Source organism: Salmo trutta, chromosome 30 (genome assembly GCF_901001165.1).
Source record: "Salmo trutta chromosome 30, fSalTru1.1, whole genome shotgun sequence".
NCBI lineage: Eukaryota > Metazoa > Chordata > Actinopteri > Salmoniformes > Salmonidae > Salmo > Salmo trutta.
The window spans coordinates 16,926,553-16,943,910 of NC_042986.1; the positions used below are offsets into that span (position 1 = coordinate 16,926,553).

The 17,358-nt window shown below is 39.7% G+C and overlaps 1 protein-coding gene across 3 annotated transcripts in view; it reads right to left on the minus strand.

Moving 5' to 3' along the window:
- LOC115168131 (metabotropic glutamate receptor 4) overlaps positions 1-17,358 on the minus strand; it is a 330,740-nt gene that overhangs the window by 16,330 nt on the left and 297,052 nt on the right. For all 3 annotated transcript variants that reach the window (XM_029723096.1, XM_029723097.1, XM_029723098.1), the window contains exons 7-8: positions 12,306-12,506; positions 3,297-3,433 (exon numbers count right to left, since the gene is read on the minus strand). In XM_029723096.1, the coding sequence (XP_029578956.1) occupies positions 3,297-3,433; positions 12,306-12,506 (338 nt within the window). The remainder of the gene's footprint in view (positions 1-3,296; positions 3,434-12,305; positions 12,507-17,358) is intronic.

Below are 17,358 nucleotides of genomic sequence, written 5' to 3' on the forward strand. Positions count from 1 at the left end.
CGAGGTAGAGAGCAGGGTGAGTGATTCAGATTAAGAGCCAAAGGCTGGTCAGGCCACCACACACACACTTGCAGTACAGATGTAGGATCTTAATTTTAATATCCTGTTGCAGGATAACTGTCCTGCAATGCAGGGAATTAACAACTTGTAGTGTATTTGAGGTTTAAAAAGGCTTCTGAAGTTTGTAATTTCCCCTTTGAAATTTCTGACTTGATTTTCCCTTACGAAAAATGTATCACACCCTACAAACATGTCCATTAATTATAATACACATAATAATTCACATTTCCTGTTGGTGCAGGATAATTTTCCTGCTGTAGCAAACAGTATCAAATTAAGATCTGTAGATAACTTGATCATTTTTGTAAAAAGCTGAGGTATGGGCCTGTAGAAATGTTATCACTCTCAAATTCATAGACAGGAGGTATGGATGCCAGGACTGACCCTCCATGATATCAAAAGTATAGCTTTAACCATGTTTTCAGTGTTTGTTTACATTTACATTCTTTACAAACATTGGAGTAAAACAGTATTTTATTTTGGGTTCTGATGGGGTATGACAGTTGAACTAAGCTCATAAGGCATTTATAAGTTAGATTCTTTAAGAATCAATGGGTATATATAATGAATGTATAAGTATGATTGAGTACATGGCAGGCAGACAGGCAGGCAGGCAGGCAGGCAGGCAGGCAGGCAGGCAGGCAGGCAGGCAGGCAGGCAGGGGAAGGGGGCGGGGGAGAGGAGTGTACTGCAGGTGTGTGTGTGGTGGCCTTGCCAGTCAGTTGTGGGTTGTCTCTGTTTCCTCAGGCCTTTGGCTCTTAATCTGAATCCCTCACCCTGCTCACTACCTGTTCATTGTCACTCTGTTGAATGATGTCATTCTCTGACCCCTCCTCCTTTCCTGAGCTCATGCCCTCGACAGACAGAATAACAACACCAGCAGAGCTACAGCACCCCTCATTCTGAAATGACACCTCTTCAGAAATGATGTAGTCTACTATGTTCAGATTACCAACGGTTAACTAGGGATCTAGGATATATCAGTAAGCTAACCATTTACATTAACAGCAGTTCATTAATAGGTCAATAAAACTATACTTTGTTACTATTTTATCATTTTAAATCTAAAATAGAAATGGAGAAATATCACTTTCTTGGTATTAATATATTAATTAAAAGCTATTCATATATAACTTAATAGATAGTAAATTGAATATAATTAATTTAGAAGGGTAAACTTCTATTTTGAAAGGACAGGAATTGTTGGCTGTGCATTAGGTCAATGACCAGCATTCAGGAATACAATTGGCCAAAATGTAGATGACCCACTCGGTTGAGCTGCCTGTTAAAGTTGTGTGGCCGCAACTATCTTGTTTATGTTGTTGCATATTAAAAAGGAATATTACATATGCATGAGGGCACAATTCAATTAACTTTTAGTGGATTAGAATAAATCCAAACACAAGGGGGTGGGATGAAAGACATCTGTTTTTAAGGACCATTTAAAAAAAACACCATCTAACAAGACGACTACACCAATATGGAGTTGGTCCCCCCTTTGCTGCTATAACAGCCTCCACTTTTCTGGGAAGGCTTTCCACTAGATGTTGGAACATTGCTGCCGGGGACTTGCTTCCATTCAGCCACAAGAGCATTAGTGAGGTTGGGCATTGATGTTGGGTTAATAGGCCTGGCTCACAGTCAGTGTTCCAATTTATCCCAAAGGTAATTGATGGGGTTGAGGTCATGTCTCTGTGCAGGCCAGTCAAGTTCTTCCACAACGATCTCAACAAACCATTTCTGCAAAGAATCGTCTAGAATGTCATTGTATACTGCAGAGTTAAGATTTCACTTCACTGGCACTAAGGGGCCTAGCCCAAACCATGAAAAACAGCCCCAAACCATTATTCCTCCCCCACCAAACTTTACAGTTGGCACTATGCATTGGGGCAGGTAGCATTCTCTCCTGGCATCTGCCAAGATTCATCCGTCGGACTGCCAGATGGTGAAGTGTGATTCATCACTCCAGAAAACACGTTTCCACTGCTCCAGAGTCCAATGGTGGCGAGCTTTACACCACTCCAGCCGACGCTTAGCATTGTGCATGGTGATCTTAGGCTTGTGTGCGGCTGCTCGGCATTGGAATCCCATTTCATGAAGCTCCCGACAAACCGTTCTTGTGCTGACGTTGCTTCCAGAAGGAGTTTGGAACTTGGTAGTGAGTGTTGCAACCGAGGACAGACGATTTTTACGCGATTCAGCACTCGGCGGTCCCATTCCGTGAACTTGTGTGGCCTACCACTTCGAGGCTGAGCTGTTGTTGCTCCTAGATGTTTCCACTTTACAATAACAGCACTTACAGTTGACCTGGGCAGCTCTAGCAGGGCAGAAATTTCACAAACCGACTTGTTGGAAAGGTGGTATCCAATGACGGTGCCAGGTTGAAAGTCACTGAGCTCTTCAGTAATGCCATTCTACTGCCAATGTTGGCTATGGAGGTTGCATGGCCGTGTGATCAATTTTACACCTCAGTCAGCAATGGGTGTGGCTGAAATAGCCGAATCCACTCATTTGAATGGGTGTCCACATACTTTTGCAAATAGTGTAACTCAGCAGGAAACGACATAATGTATCTGTCCTCTTCTCAGCCACATAAGCCTTGCTTAAAAGACACTTTCCACCTAATTAGGTAGAATGAGCAAATGTGGAAATATGGTAAGGCTTTTACATAATGACCTTGTCTTTTTGCCATTATTTTGTTTATTATCATATGTTTTGGATGCCTGCAGGTTACCTGAAATGGCCTGGTTTAGAATCTGAATCAGCTAAGTAAACAATCTCTGAATGGCAACATGGTTGTTAGCGTTTTGTGAATATTACTATCTCTATCCCTGGGCCTGCATTTCACAACAGCTAGGGGGAATCTATGAAAATGGTAAAACTGGATTTAGTGTGCAACAGTAACCCCACAGCCGGCCCCTGATATCTACTGCCCTATTGTGATATAGATAAATCCCAGGTCCTGAATGAATTTGATGGTAAAGCAACCCAACTCAAGGCAAGGTGCATGGACTGCTATGGATACAGTAATGAATAATGCATTCATATCATGGTTTAATATGACATGTTTTTAGCCAGTGCATCTTTTTTCACCTAAAAATATGGTGTACTGTATAAACCTTCACAGACTCTATTTCTAACTGCATATGTTATTTACTTGGATTCACATTACTGAAAACCTTGACTGGTGCCATGCAATAAACAAGTGGAAGTCATAATGAGAGAAATAGCCATACTTCTAAATGGAGCTGGTCTGCCCAGTGGCCGATGATCTTGTATTCTGTGGTGTTGTGTTTCATCTGGTACTGATAGATCTCATAGCGACCAGGGGCATCTCCGTTAACATTGAAGATCACTGGAGTGCCCGCAATTCCTGCAGAAAAATTAAAAGGGACATTTTTGTTAATAAAATCCACATTCTTTGTACACAATATGAAACTATAACAACCTTGGTATGAACATCCACATGTACAGTAGAGTTATTAAACATTTCATCAGAAACACTGGAGGGTAGAGGGTCATTTCATTATTTGAAATTATGTAATAAAGTATTTGTTTATTCATAAAAGCTGTAGTGAGAAAATCTTTTCTTGGTCTTTAATTTCATCATACGCTATATGTGAATAGCGTTACATGAGGTCTAAGCTGCTGGGGCATGAGTTCTCTACCATACTGTTATAAATGAGGGGAGTAAAATGGATGCTGACAGCCATGTGGGACTTTCCCCTGGGTGTCGGACCACAGCTCATGTCTGTGCCCATTCTCATATAATTTCACTCTCTTTCATTCTGCCTGTTGTTTTGTTACACATTGCCCCCAAAGTCCCCTCAGAGCGCTGTCTAATGACAGCATGGGGCCTGATTACTACAGTAAGCCCCCCCCACACACACACACCTCTTCCTCTCTGTGTGTTCCTGCCTGGTCCTGGACCTGAGCAAGCTCACAAACCCCTCACTGTGTCAAATGAGGGGTGTGGGGATCCTGTGATTTTCTGTTGGGAGCCGAGTAGAGCACCGTAGCCAGCTGCCCCATAGAGAATGTGGCTGTGGATAGATGCGGATAAAGAAAGAAGGCCATAGAGAGGATCTCTTTCTTTCTCTTTCATTCTCTCTCCTCCCCATATCACATCCCTTTAAAATATGGTTGCAGCTCACTTTGGTGGACTTGATATCACACACTCCAACACTTCAAAGCAATACACATAGGTGTGCTTGCAAGTCAGGTCTCAGATCTCGGCTGTGAAGGTTAGTGGATAAGAAAGCTTAGATTTTAAAAGAAGATTCGAAATACAAGATGGTTCATTTTAGTGCTTACTTCCTGTTTAAATATAATATGGGCTTAGGATGGATAGTGGATGTTTTTTTGTGCTTCAGAACAGCATAGAAATATCCCTTATGGGGAACCTCAATCAAATGTTTTCTCTGTAGCTAAGCATATCTAATCTATATGGAATGAGTTCTCGTAGAAGAGTTGGTCATCCCACTTTCAAAGAGATACACGCACATTGAACACATCCAGTTTATAATCATGTTTCTCATCGCTAAGAATGTGACCCGTACATTCTCTCTGCTCCACTCACTATCTACTTAAGTCAAAAGGTATCCGTCGCTCTATAGCTAAAGAGAATAGCTTCTAAGGGGCAATGTCCACAAGTGAACAATTGTATTCATATACAAGTCACTTTCATTTCGTTTTGATGAAGTACTGTGTGAGTCATTGAAAATATATGAATTAGAAAGGTTTATCTAGTGCCAGATAAAATTGGCAACCTTTAGATAGACTGGTATTGGCACACTTTACCTCTTCAAGAGCCTTCCATGGGCAAGACTTCCAAGACTTTTATGGAGTCAACTTTCTATATAATTTTACATTTTATCTCAGAGGTTATTGCTCTACTGTAGTTTTGTCAAAGTCGTTACTTATTGAATGTGTGAAAACTGGCATCATATGGTTGAATACTGAGGCAATAGTCTATAGCAGGGGTACTCAGAACCTTACCCTATGAGGTCTGGAGCATGCTGGTTTTTTGTTCTACCTGATAATTAATTGCACACACCTGGTGTCCCAGGTCTAAATCTGTCCCTGATCAGAGGGGAACAATGGAGAAATGCAGTGGCACTGGCTTCGAGGTCCAGAGTTGAGTTTGAGGGGTCTATAGGGTCTACAGCCTTGTAAAATACTGTCCAGTCAGCTGAAACACATTTTGTTTTAAACATTGTTCATTCTTAAGAACCAATGATGTTAACCCTACTACTGACTGACTCTTTGAAAGTTATTAGAAGTGTAAAAGTCTGTTAAGTACAACTATGTAATATTAGAATAATTTGAGTTGCCTACATTATGTAAATATGACATACATTGTACTGAATAATAAGGTTAGATGTAAAAATAGTATCCATAAATACATCTCATGATGATGGTTGAGTGTCTTGTGGATTCGTTTTTATATACTCTCCATACTGGTACTGTATGTGATATACATATTCAAGGTTTTTCAAGGGGTTACTCTTCCATGAGTTTGACTCTGAACATTAAAAAAATGAATTTCAGAACAGCTGCTGAAAACCCGTAAGGTAAGGGCTGTACTGTATGCACAGTGGTTTACCCTAAGGTCTCAAGTGACCTGCATTCAAACCACAAATCCATAATCATAACTGGGGTTCAATCACAGAGAAAAACAGAATAAAACACACTTAAAGTACATGGAGCACATGTAAAACAACAAACAATATATATGATTATACTGTATCTGTAACAACTCCACAACCCCCCCCCCAGCCACTGTTAGTGCTGCAGCCTCCTCAACCAAACTAACAGTGAAGATACACAACTATCACAATCTTCTACATTTCCCTGTAAATGCTAAAGTAGGCTTTGAAAACACAAGGATTCAGTGGTGACAATGACACGCAATAATTTACAACCACTTTAAATGGAGGCCCAGCCTTTCTTGGTTATTAGTCAGCCAATGCTGTGGCTGATTGTCCTGTCAGCCTCTCCCTGTTATTTCTTAGTAATACCGAACTCACAAAAGAGGCTGCATTGAATTCCAAGCTGTATTTTACCCTACCCTTGCAGTTTGTCATGGCATGTAATTTTGTTAGTTGCCTGGCAGGGAGGATGGCATTTGGCGTTTATGCTTCCCCACTCTGTAATTCAAATTTCATATGCAGGCAGTTGCAACAATTAACTGGATTTACAAATCGGCAAGTTCATATGTGCCAGGTCCCTCTTGACTTGAAGGTTTGCTTATGGCTACTCACTGAGGAAAATATCCATTGTTTGTTGAAGAATGCAGAAGTACATTGTATTTTTCTAGCTGAACTAACAATCTCAGCCATCCTACAATCACAAAAATGTTAACAGTTCTATGCTTTTAATTAAAGTAAAGCCGCTGGGTTTCAATGTAATGGATATGGGTATTTGTAGCATTTTATCTCTAATCTCGCTTTCTTTGAACGAAGGGAATTCACAATGTAAGCTATGCTATCCCCCGAATATGATACAATTTTGCCAGTGCAGCAGAAGCATTGTTTCTGAAAAAATAGATAATATGGTGGTAGGACTAACATCAACAAGAATCAACCTCCTCAACAATATCAGGAATTGCCTCCTTTCCTCTAGTCAGCATGGGTGCTTCCAGGTCCCATACAGAATAGACTGGGATCATGTTAACACTTGTTATCCTTAAAATCTTTTACATTTTAAATTCTAATGTACAATAAGACTGTTGAAGGCAATACATCCTTCCGGTAATGTGTTTTTGTCATTGATTTTTAGTTCCTCTTAGGTCTAACCGCAATACTTTTGAGTTTTATTACTGAGAAGTCTTCCAGTAATGCAGGTAAAGGTCATTGTTGTGGTGGTTCCCGGTGAATGACGATATCCAATGAATATTACATAATCTACAAAAGGTATCAACAAATGAACAGACTCTCAAAATACTGGATTGAATCTAAATCAAAAACCTAAGCTTCAATCAGGCCTACCTTGCCAAACCATAAATAGCAAGTTGGGGTATACCAGGCAATGGACAGCCTCCCCACACAGCTCACATACCAGAGCTAGAACATAATTCCCCAGTTCACAGGTTGAACTAACAGGTACTGTACCTTTATACCTACGGCCACTCCATATGGACCATACAATTAACCATGGAGCTCTTTACCCAAATATAACATATTAAATCATGTAACAGACATCTTCATTATACCCACAATTACATATGCCATTTAAATAAACATCTTAAACATTCCTGCTTATCCTCTAAGCGGAAATACTTTCCATTAATGAATACACATTTAATAGCAATAGTTCTGCAGGCCAGCAGGAGGCAAAACATATTACTTATGGAGCCGTGCACCCGTCCATTACACACAGACATGAGACGAGATGAAGTTCCGAGATACGCAAACTTCAGACACAGGACACGTTACAATAAGGAAATAAACAAACTTATTTCTCGTCAGTGTAGCAAGTGTTCATGCTTGGAGGATTGCAAAATGGTACATTTCTGCATTTAAATAGGAAACTGAAATGCGTCACAATGCAACTCGACCAAACATTTCCTCGACACATAATTAACCTTGCCTTGCGCACAGTAAATACCCATGATACTGGCAAAAGAACAAAAGTATATACCTTTAGGATACATTAATTACTAGATATATGGGGAAATATGAAAGCGCTAAACAATTTCTAAGGGGAAATAAATAATGCACTTTCATGACGAGAGCTACCGAGTCAGCTTCGTCACAGGCATTCAAGTCCTTTTCTATAGGGAGTGCTACTGCTAGGTTGGATAAGGTGGTAGGGGTAGGCTGGATGTCAAAAGAGGAGTAAAGGGAGCTTAATCTAGAGTCTATTGACGAACCTGTGCATCAATCTAAGTACCATAATAAAAAAATCCTCATCAAAATCTGTCAGTTTAAGCTGGAGATGGGCTGCGTTTCAATCCACCGCATCCGTCTGTCGGCTTTCCGCATCTGCAGTGGAAGGTCTCATGTAAGACCATGAGACATCCTGAAAATCTGTTGTTTTCTCATGAAAATGTCTGTAGTGTATGAATGGTTTGGAAAGGGGAAACTCTCACGAATATGATGGTTTCTCCATTTTGTGTGATGGGACTCATCTAAAGATAACATATGCAAACGAATGGAAGTATGGAGGTAGTTTTGTGCCCGCAAAAAATAAGGGGTTAAATATGTGTCCAAAAAAACTAAAATATTTCCTGAGCTTGCTTATATCGCCTAGATATAGGACAGATACATCAAAACCTCATTCCTTATGGTACATTTATAGACGACTATCTTTTTTGCCATTTATGCATGCGTTATTAAATGCGTTTCTAGGGGCTATAGTAGTAAAGGCCAAATGTAGTATTTTAAAAAATACATTAAAATAAAAAAAAGATACCTAAAGGTGTCCTAAAATGAAAATCAAATTGCTAAATGATCCATGGTATCATCATCTCAAAACAATTCCATATGTTGGCTTAGTTGAGGAATATGCAAACAATCTTTTGACTTTGAATTCTAACTATAATTTGCATTGTCAAGTAATGCCCCACCACACACAAACACACAAACACAGTCTACATTCTGGCCACAACTTGTGGTTGGTTGTCTAAAGAAGGAGAAAACATGATAACAGGACAAAGCTTCTTCCTTGTAAGAGAAGGCTGCCCTTTTGTTTTATATTTTGCAGACAAACAATTCCCTTCAAAGGTAAATTAGGTAGATAAAGATAAGTCAGTGAGACTGATTGATTTAAATGAGACTGAGTGATTCATATTTTCTGACAACTGATGCCTCCTCTCCTTCAGTGTCGATCTGCATGTAACTGTGTTGACAGTCATTGATCTACAAGTCATTTGGCAGGCTGAACAGCCCCAGCGAATATCAGTAGCCTACTCACTGTGCCCAGCAACACGAGGTAGGCGGCCTGTTTCTGCTCTCAGTCGCACGTCAGAATTAGACTATCATCCATGTTTCTCAATTGTCCATTTTCAAATTTGCAACAAAGATCAAATTTCAAAGTGTTTAAGGTGAAGTTTAGGCATTAGCTCCAAATTTTTAAGGTTAGGGTTAAGTTCAGGCATTAACTTTGAATTCTTAAAGGGATACCTTGGGATTTTGGCAAAGAGGCCCTTTATCTACTTCCCTAGAGTCAGATGAACTTGTGGATACCATTTGTATGTCTCTGTGTTCAGTATGGAGGAAGTTAGGGGTCGTTTCCCCGAAGTACCCCTGATAAAGAAATGTACCCGCGCTACAGACGGCTATATCATTCCGCTAAGACTGTGCAAATCTGTCATCAAGGCAAAGGGTGGATATTTTGAAGACTCTCAAATATAAAATATGTTTTGATTTGTTTAACACTTTTTTGGTTACTACATGATTCCATATGTGTTACTTCATAAATGTGATGTCTTCATTATTATTCTACAATGTAGAATTATTTTTTTTTTAAAACCCCTTGAATGAGTAGGTGTGTACAAACATTTGACTGGTACAGTAGATACAGTGCATTTGGAAAATATTCAGAACCCTTGACTTTGATACGTTACAGCCTTATTCTAAAATGGATTACATTAATTTATATTCGTCATCAATTTACACACAATAACCCATAATAAGACATTTTTGCAAATGTATTAAAAATAAAAAACTGAAATACCTTAGTTACATAAGTATTCAGACCGTTTGCTATGCGATTCGAAATTGAGCTCAGGTGCATCCTGTTTCCATTGATCATCCTTGAGATGTTTCTACAACTTGATTGGAATCCACCTGTGGTAAATTCAATTGATTGGACATGATTTGGAAACACACCTGTCTATATAAGGTCCCACAGTTGACAGTGCATGTCAAAGCAAAAACCAAGCCATGAGGATGAAGGAATTGTCTGTAGAGCTCCGAGACAGGATTGTGTCGAGGCACAGATCTGGGGAAGGGTACCAAAACATTTCTGCAGCATTGAATGTCCCCAAGAACACAGTGGTCTCCATCATTCTTAAATGGAAGAAGCTTGGAACCACCAAGAATCTTCCTAGAGCTGGCCGTCTGGCCAAACTGAGCAAACGGGTGAGAAGGGCCTTGGTCAGGGAGGTGACCAAGAACCCGATGGTCACTCTGACAGAGCTCCAGAGTTCCGCTGTGGAGATGGGAGAACCTTCCAGAAGGACAACCATCTCTGCAGCACTCCACCAATCAGGCCTTTATGGTAGAGTGGTCAGATGGAAGCCATGCCTCAGTAAAAGGCACATAACAGCCTGCTTGGAGTTTGCCAAAAGGCACCTAAAGGACTCTCAGACCATGAGAAACAAGATTCTCTGGTCTGATGAAACCAAGACTGTACTCTTTGGCCTGAATGCCAGGCGTCACATCTGGAGGAAACCTGGCACCATCCCTATGGTGAAGCATGGTGGTAGCAGCATCATGCTGTGTTTTTTTTTAGACAACGCAGGAGTGGTTTCAGGACAAGTCTCTGAATGTCCTTGAGTGGCCCAGCCAGAGCCAGGACTTGAACCCGATCAAACATCCCTGGAGAGACCTGAAAATAGCTGCGCAACGACGCCCCCCATCCAACCTGACAGAGCTTGTGAGCATCTGCAGAGAAGAATGGGAAAAACTCACCAAATACAGATGTGCCAAGCGTGTAGCATCATACCCAAGAATACTCCAGGCTGTAATCACTGCCAAAGGTGCTTCAACAAAGTACTGAGTAAATGGTCTGAATACTGATGTAAATGTGATATTTCAGTTGTTGTATATTTTTTTAATTTGCTAACATTTCTAAAAACCTGTTTTTGCTTTGTCATTATGGGGTATTGTGTGTGAATTGATGAGGGAAAAAAGCGATTTACATTTTTTTTTTATAGGCTGTAACGTAACAAAATGTGGAAAAAGTCAAGGGGTGTGAATACTTTCCGAATGCACTGTACATATCGAATCGTCTTGTAAGGAAATAATGCACATCCCTAGTTGGTATGCCTACTTAATATACACTCTCTTTGTCTCTTTTTGTGCAGAACATTATAAGCAGTGCATCAGAGCCCTGTGATAAGCCAGCCCTCCCATTATGCGGTTCAGCTTTTCTATTCTGCCCCTACAGCTTTCCCTTCCATTCTTCAACTGGATTGTGCCTTCCTCTAGTATCACACCACACCTCCATCCAAACAGGGCATTCATTACCATATAATTGGCTCTAAGAGAGGGTCTGAGTAGTCTGTGGGTGTCAGGATGCACGTGTTGCATTACGCCTGATTGTCTGAACTGTGTCACTCTGACATTCTGCTCACTTATAATTAGCAGCACCTTATTAGAACAGATGAAAGTGACATCAGACAGAGACCATACTCTAAAGTAGCCTAGCAGGCCAATGAGTCACAGTCACACGGTTGGTTATTAGGCAATCTGAGTTTGTCCTTCCTTGAAATTTCAACACGGATGAAGACTGGAGTTGCGGTTGTCACTTTGAGGTTTATAAAATGAGTATGACGGTGTGGGCACCATTTTCTGTCAGAAAATGCAGGAATAATTAGCATTGCAACTTTTACAATTGATCTTTAATGGATCTACAAACTAATACTAACCAAGCTTTACATAGTGTGGCTGATTGTAATCAAATGTCCACTTTCTCTTTTTTACCTTACACCACAACTGTAAGGTATTTTTCTTTAAACATATTCTATTAAAGCAGCACACTTGTATGTTTTCCCCACTTTTACTGCAGTATACTACAGTGTAGTGTACCCCAGCTTCAAATGCTTCTCAGGCAACAGAGGTTCCATAAAAATGCAGATGAGTTCTCTGAACTGAGTAACAGTAAGCTTGTAATAATCGGTTTGTACGCAAGCACTGCAGTCGGCTTTTGCTTTCATGTTTTCTTAACAGATTATTTCGGGGAGGCATTTTCATGCTGCTCTCTGGTAGACTGGGGTATTTCAGGTGGCCATAGAACCACATTGTTTCTTTCATTACGGTTTGTTTTCAAAATAATTACACTCGTAAGACACATCATTCAAGTAAATGTGGTGGGAAGAACAAAGCTGGCGTTTCAAAGTCTGTTTCAATTGATAAAGCGGCTTTACAAATGTATGGTGTAAGGCTTTGTCTTACAGACAAGAGATGTAGGAAACGCTGATGCCTTTGCTAATGTGTTCATTTGTATAGTGATTGTTTGTGTATCTGCATCCTTGCATATGTTCACGGGTGTTTGTTGTTTGCATTACAAAGACAAACCTGTAAAGTTGACGTTGCGAATGAACTTGAGCAACATGGTTCCATTGATGGTTTCCATTTTGGAGCAGAGGCCCACTTTCCCTGGACAGAGCTCCTTATGCATGTTGTGTAAGGCGTGAGCCATGGCGTAAACTGCATCAACCACAAACTGGACCTTCCCCTCCTGCTCATAGGACGAGTCCTTCCCGATCCGCTCGTGGTCTAAAGGGACACCAAAATAAAAGCCACTGTTAAATTCAATCATTATACAGTAGCATAACCCTCATGTAATGACATTAGTTCAAAGACAATAAATGTACAACTCAAATGATAGTTCCCTTGAGACTAAAAATATACATGTCTAACAAATATATTTATTTTTGGATAGGCTCCTTTGATATAGAATGAAAACATGACCGACCGACAGGTCTTGATCATCTGCTATGTTCTACTATTCATCAGAGGTTTGTTAGTCAAGGCAAGAGTATGTGTTGGAGGAGTGGAGGACGACTGGAAGACAGAGCAAGACAGGCCTAATCATTCTTTAGTATTAATGCAATTAGTTATGACAGGTGTATATTAATCATAGCCGAGGTTGTTTCAATGCTTTGGAAATGTGTTAATCACCAAGTAAGGTTTCAATTAACATCCTGGTCCTGCAATTAGCTGCTGCCTTGTCAGCGCGTTGGCATGGAGAGAGTGACAGTGGGACACTCCACTGGCCTTTAATCAGCTGGTCTTAGCTATAATTACAGCACAAGTGAGAAGGAAAAATCATAACCACCAGCCAAGGTGAGGGCAATGGGTCTGACTGCTCTATATAAGTGAGTTGTGATTCCGTACAGAGGCATGACTATAGTCTAGACTCTATATTATCAGTATGCTAGACCAGAGGTTTTAGCCATTGAGAGGAGTCTGATTAGAAAGATATTGGATGGAAAATAGTGAAAAATACATTTTTCTTGAAACTTTCAACATAGAAATGCTACCAAAAAGTCATCCATGATTCACCAAATTATATTTTGAAAGAGGAAGCAAAATATTTCAGCATTTGTTTTCTTTTCAGTCTCCTCCATTTCCACTGTATAACTGTAAGGATTTTTTTCCTAATAATAATAATAATATTAATAAATGTAAAATTAACACAATTACAGAAAGACCTGTGTAAAGGCCAACTTACAGAAGATGAACCTTTTGAGGCAATTCAATATTTTCAGTCTGGAAAAACACCAGGGCTTGATGGTATAACAGTAGAGGTATATCAAGCCTTTTTTGATGTACTCAAAGATCTATTATTAGCATGTTTTAATTACTCCTAAAAAAATTATACTTTCAGGTACTCAACAAGAAGGTCTGATTTCATTAGTTCTAAAACAGGACCCAGGTGGTAAGTATAAAGATCCAATCCATTTAAAAAACTGGAGGCCTCTTACACTCAATGTTGTGATGCGAAAATCCTGGTGAAACCAAGGCCTGGTCTTCATAGCAGATTTTGAAAAGACGTTTGATAAAGTACGACTAGAATTTATATATAAATGTCTGGGTTACTTTAATTTTGGTGAATCTCTTATACAATGGGTTAAAGTTATGTACAGGAACCCCAGATGTAAAATAGTAAATAATGGTTACTTCTCAGACATATTGAGCTTTTATGAGGAGTAAAACAAGGCTGTCCGTTGTCTCTATATCGATGTATTATGGCCATTGAAATGCTAGCTATTAAAATTAGATCCAACAAGAACATCAAGGGGTTAGAAATCCAGGGAATAAAAACAATGTGTATGCCGATGACTCAAGTTTTTTCTTGATCTTGATCACTTTTCTAAACCTAATTATGACTAGTGTGTCATGTTATGTACTGGATTGCTAAAAGACACAGTGTTTACACTACCTTGTAGTTTACCAATAAAATGGGTGGATGGTGAAGTAGGCATACATGGTATTCACATCTCAAAAAATATAAATGAATTTACCAGAATCAATTTCAATAGAAAGTTTGCAAAAATAGTTAAGATTCTGCCGCCATCGAGAGGTAAATCACATTGATTCACTTTTGGGTCCTATAACAGTTTACTTACTTACTATTGGCACTGCCTACTCCAGACGACTCATTTTTAAATCATATGAGCAAAAAAAGTCATTATATTTGGAATGTAAAGCCAGACAAAATTAAACATGCCTAAGCTTCACTCATACATAAGTTATACTTAAATCCAAAATGGTTCTCCAGTAGATTATTAAGAAAGGCTCATCCGTTGGTCAAAAATGGTAGTATGTGAACCCTTTGGAATTATGTGGATTACTGCATAATTTGGTCATCAAATTTGATCTGATCTTCATCTAAGTCACAACAATAGACAAACATAGTGTGCTTAAACTAATAACACAGAAATTGTATTTTTCTTGTCTATATTGGACACATCATTTAAACATTCACAGTGTAGGTTGGAAAAAGTATGTGAACCCCTAGGCTATTGACTTCTCCAAACGCTAATTGGAGTCAGGAGTCAGCTAACCTGGAGTCCAATCAATGAGACGAGATTGGAGATGTTGGTTAGAGCTACCTTGCCCTATAAAAAACACTCACAAAAGTTGAGATTGCTATTCACAAGAAGCATTGCCTGATGTGAACCATGCCTCGAACAAAAGAGATCTCATAAGACCTAAGATTAAGAATTGTTGACTTGCATAAAGATGGAAAGGGTTACATAAATATCTCTAAAAGCTTTGATGTTCATCAGTCCACGGTAAGACAAATTGTATATAAATGGAGTAAGTTCAGCACTGTTGCTACTCTCCCTAGGAGTGGCCACCCTGCAAAGATGACTGCAAGAGCACAGCGCAGAATGCTCAATGAGCTTAAGAGGAATCCTAGAGTGTCACCTAAAGATTTACAAAAATCTCTGGAACACGCTAACATCTCTGTTGACAAGTCTACAACACGTAAAACACTAAACAAGGATGGTGTTCATGGAAGGACACCACGGAAGAAGCCGCTGCTGTCCCAAAAAAACATTGCTGCAAGTCTAAAGTTTGCAAAAGTGCACCTGGATGTTCCACAGCGCTACTGACAAACTATTCTGTGGACAGATGAAACTACAGTTGAGTTGTTTGGAAGGAAAACACAACACTATGTGTGGAGGAAAAAAAGGCACAGCACACCAACATCAAAACCTCATCCCAACTGTAAAGTATGGTGGAGGGAGCATCATGGTTTGGGGCTGCTTTGCTGCCTCAGGGCCTGGACAGCTTGTTATCATCGACGGAAAAATGAATTCCCAAGTTTATCAAGACATTTTGCAGGACAATGTTAAGCTATCTGTCCACAAATTGAAGCTCAACAGAAGTTGGGTGATGCAACAGGACAACAACCCAAAACACAGAAGTAAATCAACAAAATAGCTTCAACAGAAGAAAATACGGCTTCTGGAGTGGCCCAGTCAGTGTCTTCTGGAGTGGCCCAGTCACTGACCTCAACATTTTTACATTTTAGTCATTTAGCAGACACTCTTATCCAGAGCGACTTACAGTAGTGAATGCATACATTTCATACATTTTTTCTCCGTACTGGTCCCCCGTGGGAATCAAACCCACAACTCTGGCATTGCAAACACCATGCTCTACCAACTACCAACTGAGCCACACGGAACCCTCAACCCGATGGAGATCCTGTGGCATGACCTCAAGAGAGCAGTTCACACCAGACATCCCAAGAATATTGCTGAAATGAAATAGTGTTGTAAAGAGGAATGGTCGAAAATTCCTTCTGACTGTTGTGTAGGTCTGATCCGCAACTACAGAAAACATTTGGGTCAGGTTATTGCTGTCAAAGGATGGTCAACCAGTTATTTAATCCAAGGGTTCACATACTTTTTCCACCCTGCACTGTGAATGTTTACACGGTGTGTTCAATAAAGACATGAAAACATATAATTGTTTGTGTGTTAGTTTAAGCATGTCCCGTGTGGCTCAGTTGGTAGAGCATGGTGTTTGCAACGCCAGGGTTGTGGGTTCGATTCCCATGGGGGACCAGTACGGGGAAAAAATAAAATTATGAAATGTATGCATTCACTACTGTAAGTCGCTCTGGATAAGAGCGTCTGCTAAAATGTAAATGTAAGCAGACTGTGTTTGTATATTGTTGTGACCTAGACGAAGATCAGATAAAATGTTATGACATATTCATGCAGAAATCCAGGTATATCCAAAGGGTTCACATACTTTTTCTTGCCACTGTATATATGGGGCATACAAAAATCTCAGCTCTGTAGATTTTGCTGCGAAAAGACAGAATCACTAGATCATGTATTCTGGTATTTCCCCTACGTAGCTTGTTTCTGGTCACAAGTCCAGGAATATATATTTTTTTTAAATCACAACATTCACTTAAAATAGCAGTGTTGGGAAATATGGAAAGGCATAGTCAGTCAAATAATACTCGAAAGAAAGGTTTTCATTTTTAGCTCACAATCTTGGGATACTATATGATTAGAAAGGTTCAAAATGTACAATTGAAGTCGGAAGATTACATACACCTCAACCAAATACAATTAAATTCAGTTGTTCACAATTCCTGACATTTAATCCTATTAAAAATTCCCTGTCTTAGGTCAGTTAGGATCACCACTTAAATTTAAGAATTTGAAATGTCAGAATAATAGTAGAGAGAATGATTTATTTCTGCTTTTATTTCTTTCATCACATTCCCAGTGGGTCAGAAGTTTACATACACTCAATTAGTATTTGGTAGCATTGCCTTTAAATTGTCTAACTTGGGTCAAGGTTTCGGGTAGCATTCCACAAGCTTCCCACAATAATTTGGGTGAATTTTGGCCCATTCCTCCTGACAGAGCTGGTGTAACTGAGTCAGGTTTGTAGGTCTCCTTGATCACACACGCCTTTTCAGTTCTGCCCACACATTTTCTATATGATTAAGGTCAGGGCTTTTTGATGGACACTCCAATACCTTGACTTTGTTGTCCTTAACTTCTTTGGGATAGGGGGGCAGTATTTTCACGGCCGGATAAAAAACGTACCCGATTTAATCTGGTTACTACTCCTGCCCAGAAACTAG